Genomic DNA, 4,413 nt, shown 5'->3' with positions numbered 1-4,413 from the left:
GCCCAGCACAGGTCGTGGGGGTCCTTTGGGGGAGTGGGCCAGGGCTACCGCCTCCAGCTGGGCCAGGTGGGCTACATAGCCCTCAGACAGGAACTGCAGGACACAGGGACAGCCTGAGCCGGTGGCCTCAGCCATTGAATGCTCCCTCCACCCTGGTGGGGTCAGCAATTGTCCCCTGCAGCCCCAGTCCGTCCCCAGCACTGCTACCATACCTGGCACTGGTTGTGGAATTTCTTGACGGCGCGGCCTACGATGTAGATATGTGCCGGTGCTAGCCCCAGCGAGCTGTAGACGGAGATGTCCTTGGTGGAGCCGTAGCCAGCAACGATGGTGATCTCCGCCTGCCCACAGACAGGAGCGTTAGGTCAGGCAGTGATCCTTCCCGCAGGGACAGCCATCCCCAGGGGACTGATACACCCCCATTTTATGAGCCCACAGGCCAGGAGCTGCCCCTCTGTGCCCTAAGCACAGTCCTGGGAGAGGGTGCCAGCTCTGCCATCGCAGCACGGTCCAGCTCCGAGCATCTCTGCATGCAGCTCCACCAACCCCCAGGACAGAGAGGGGCACATGCTGCAGCACAGTCCACTCTACCCCTCCACCACCATCAGCCCCATGTCCCCATCCTGCCGGCATCCCCCTCCCCACCTCAGTGCGCAGGCTCTGGAGGAAGGCAGCTTTCTGGCGCAGAGGGTCATGGGTGAGCCCATCGCAGAAGGAGACAGCACCATGGGGGAAGTTGTGCTGGGAGAGCCAGGCCACCACGCGATGCTTCTGCATGTCGGGGCGTCCTGTCACATAGATGATCATGTAGCCCGAGTCCTGCCAGTGCCTAGGAGGGGACATGCGTTGCTGCCAGGAGCCCGTGTGGGGACGGTCCTGCTGGTGGGAAACCACCAAGCATCTCCCAACACATCCATGTGTGGGTGTTGCCTCCAAAACCTTCCTCCTCCCAGGGATTTTATCAAGGCTGAAGGCACAGCAGAGCTGCGGGATATCGCAGCAGGCTTCAGGACCAAAACCAGGAGTGGACTCTTTTCCCACGAGAAGGCACCAGTGCAGAGATGCTGTGAAAAGTCTCTGGGCGAGGGGGCGACGGGAGATCCCCCAGCTCATCCCTGGGAAGACAGCCTGCTCCAATGCCCCTGCTACCCCAAATGGGTTGCCACCACACCATGAAAGGAAAGGGAGATGGTCCCCCTTATTTGAAGGGCACCTACCGTACGACGTCAACAGCCCCCGCCCGCACTTTGGGGTCGCTGCCCATGATGGAGACGCTGGCAGTGAAAGAGCCGTCGATGCTGAACACAACTGACTCGGTGCCCCGGGCCACCACTGTCAGGTACGCCTCAGCGTAGCTGTGGTCCCCCCTGGGACAGAAGAGTGGGGAGGCTCAGCACCGGCTCTGCCACCAAGGGGGCAGGTGGACCGAAAGGGCCGGAGGAGGAACAGAGATAGCACCGCGCACCCGCATCTCACCTGACCACCATGCGCACAGGGTAGACGCCGATGGCCAGAGCTTTGTCTGGAGGAATGGTGAAGGTCAGGCGCCCACTGCCGCTCGTCACCTCGGTGCCGTAGTACAGCCACTTCCCTGACAGCGGCTGCGTCATAATGTAGATGTCCACCTGGGAGAGGGAAAAGGGCTGAGCATGGACTGAACCTCCAGATCCTGCTGCATCCCCAACCTACAAGTCCTTATAACCCTCTCCCACAACTCCATGTAGGGTCCTGTTCACCATATCCCTTCTCCTGCCGTGGGTGACACCAGCCCTGTGCCCACTCCTGGAGATCCTCGCCCCGTTTGATGGGGTCCTGGTGGCACCCGTGAGCCCAGCGGTACCTTCTCCCCGGTCAGTGTCACCACGTCCAGGGGTCCGTACATGAAACGTCCGCTGAGGACCTGCGCTTTGCCCTCGCACACGATCACATCACAGGCCCGGTGGTTGGCTGTCACGTTCTGCAGGGACACGGGGGGCTCAGCAACCTGCAGTTTGGCCCCCAGGGGAGCCCCTGAGGCAGCACAGGGCCCCACTGGGCTACGGGGCCATCCCAGCATCCTGCTGCCATGCAGGAGTAAACCCTGCCAGCTGCATTGCCCCACAGCCAGGGCCTGCCCAAGCACCCAGGGATGGCCAGAGCCTGGTGCTTGCCCCAGCAAAAGGTTGCGGTCCCGATGGCGGCGGGGCATGTACCCGGATCTTCACTTGGGTGCGCTTGCGTTGCCACTTCTCCCGGGGGATAGCGGGGCTGTAGATGGAGCTCTCCTCGCTCTCTGCAGGCTGCGGCCCCTCCTTCTCCATCACCTGCCAAGCAGCATGGCCCCAGCTCAGCCTCCACCAGTCCCGGCGAGCCGTGCCACCCGCCCCACCGTGCCCGCCGTACCTGGCGCAGGATGAAGGCCACCACGTCAGAGGACTCCCAGTAGCTGGCGTGGAAGAGGTGGGGCAGGGTGATGGTGGGGAAGGCGGTCAGGGCATCAGGGCAGTACAGCGAGTAGTCGATGCGTTTCAGGCCCCACCAGCGCTCCAAGACTGCGGGGAGAGCTAGAATGAATCTATTTCCGGACCTTATCCCGTGTCATGCATCCCGAGGTGCCAGCATGGGATGGGATGGCACTTACTCTTGACACCTTCCCTGGTGCTGGCGGGAGTGGGAGGCTCTCCCAGCTCCCTGCCCCTCCAGAAGCCCCCGCAGCTGCCGGTGGGGGTAGGGGGGGCAGCCACCTCCACCTCGGGCAGGAACAGGGCAGAGTGCATCTGCAGGGCCTCCACTGCAGAGAGAGATGAGTGAGGACACCCAGGGTCCCCTGGGGACACCAACCACCCTAGGACCTCCCCTCCAGCAGAGCCCCAAAAGGGTGGGCAAGGCTCGCACACCACTTCCCCCCTCATCCCAGCCGGGTTCCTGCAGAGCTGTGGGTGCTCTGGGTAGCCTGGCATGACGCTGGAGCCCACAACACACCCTGGGGTGCCCGGGACCTGCCCGGGGTAGGGGCTGCTCACCCAGCAGGGAGGAGGTGCCATCACCCAGGGGGTACTTCTGGTAGCGGGGCACACTGAGCGGTGGGATGGCGTGGAAGGCCTTGGCCAAGAGGGGCTCCAGGCGAGAGGCACAGGGGTCAGCCGCGTGGAAGAGGTTGTAGATCTGCTCGCAGGCAGGACGCAGCTGGGCCACTGGGGCAGAGGGAGAATCGGGGCTGCCCAGCCTGCGTGGCGAGGAGCCCGGGGGGGACAGGGACAGGACACGAGGGCTGGCGGGCACAGGGCAGCACAGCCAGGAGCTCAACACCCAGAGGGGAGAAAGCAGGACACAATGAGAGGAAAGGCTGGGGAGGCAAACCCAGGACACCGGTGACAGCCAGGGGACAGGCTGGGGCTGGCACAGAGCAGGGAAGGGGATGCTTGGGAACACACCAATGCCGACATCCACGCAGCCAGGGCTGAGTGTGCAAGAGGCTCAAACCCAAGCAGACCTCTCTGGCGAGGTCTCAGGGGGCTCCGGCTTGCAGGGCTCAGACTTGGGGACGAGAAGGAGGGTCGGGGGCTGGCACCACGGCTGGCGGGGGTCCTCACCATCCAGAGCAGGCATGACGGTCTTGCGCAGTGCGAGCACCAGCCCCAGCGGAGAGCCAAAGAGGAAGAAGCCGGATACCTTAAAGTCAAGGCGAGTGCCAGCGCCCTCCGCCCCATCCAGCGCTGCCTCTGCCTCCAGCGGAGCCTCGCTGGCCTGTGGGCTAGGACAGCAGGGGCGAGTGGGCATGGGGATGGATGGCACCATCCCATTCCCACCAGCCCAGGGGCAAAGCTGTGCCTGGCTCAGCCCTGTTAGCCCAGAGGAGCTGTTGGAAGCTGGGGAGCTCTAGCAAGACACCCCCAGGGCAGGTTGCCCCCATGCAATGCTCCCTCCCAGGCTGGTGTAGACGGGAAATTCACCCTTTCCATAAACCACAAAATTAGTGGTGATATCACCAGCGTTCCCACGGGGACGGCCCATGGCCCTGCCAACTGTCCCCCTTGCTCTCACCTGCACGAGGAGCTGTGATGGTGGCTGTCCCCTTGCTCTCGGCAGGGCAGCTGTGCCCCTGGCTCAGGGCTGGTCTGGCCCGATCCCGCTGCTCCATCCGTCCCATCGGCCAGCGGGTCCCGGCTGCCACACAGCTCTGGGGAGATGGGCTCCGTGCTCTGCAGGGGGAGAGGCAGTGAGCACCCAGTCTCCCCTTAGCCACCACCAGCACCCCTGCCAATCCTCCCAGGGGTGCAAACGCGGGTCCCGGCTGCCACACAGCTCTGGGGAGATGGGCTCCGTGCTCTGCAGGGGGAGAGGCAGTGAGCACCCAGTCTCCCCTTAGCCACCACCAGCACCCCTGCCAATCCTCCCAGGGGTGCAAACCCCCTTTCCACCCTTCTCAAGCCC

At 64.1% G+C, this 4,413-nt stretch overlaps 1 protein-coding gene across 1 annotated transcript in view; it reads right to left on the bottom strand.

The window, feature by feature from the left end:
- Positions 1-3: 3 nt before the first annotated feature.
- The window catches only part of PITPNM1 (phosphatidylinositol transfer protein, membrane-associated 1), a gene marked incomplete at both ends in the record, with an annotated part of 9,972 nt that continues 5,562 nt past the window's right edge, over positions 4-4,413 (bottom strand). The window contains 13 exons of the mRNA XM_010294886.1: positions 4-93; positions 213-341; positions 646-829; positions 1,218-1,367; positions 1,477-1,625; positions 1,841-1,957; positions 2,193-2,303; positions 2,383-2,531; positions 2,621-2,770; positions 3,003-3,173; positions 3,573-3,733; positions 4,024-4,211; positions 4,362-4,413. The exon at positions 4,362-4,413 is cut by the window's right edge and continues 119 nt beyond it. Of these exons, the coding sequence (XP_010293188.1) occupies positions 4-93; positions 213-341; positions 646-829; positions 1,218-1,367; positions 1,477-1,625; positions 1,841-1,957; positions 2,193-2,303; positions 2,383-2,531; positions 2,621-2,770; positions 3,003-3,173; positions 3,573-3,733; positions 4,024-4,211; positions 4,362-4,413 (1,801 nt within the window). The remainder of the gene's footprint in view (positions 94-212; positions 342-645; positions 830-1,217; positions 1,368-1,476; positions 1,626-1,840; positions 1,958-2,192; positions 2,304-2,382; positions 2,532-2,620; positions 2,771-3,002; positions 3,174-3,572; positions 3,734-4,023; positions 4,212-4,361) is intronic.

This window comes from Phaethon lepturus, unplaced genomic scaffold, assembly GCF_000687285.1.
Source record: "Phaethon lepturus isolate BGI_N335 unplaced genomic scaffold, ASM68728v1 scaffold26379, whole genome shotgun sequence".
Classification (NCBI taxonomy): Eukaryota; Metazoa; Chordata; class Aves; order Phaethontiformes; family Phaethontidae; genus Phaethon; species Phaethon lepturus.
Note: the sequence above shows the minus strand (reverse complement) of the source record. Positions and strands in the feature narration are given on the sequence as shown.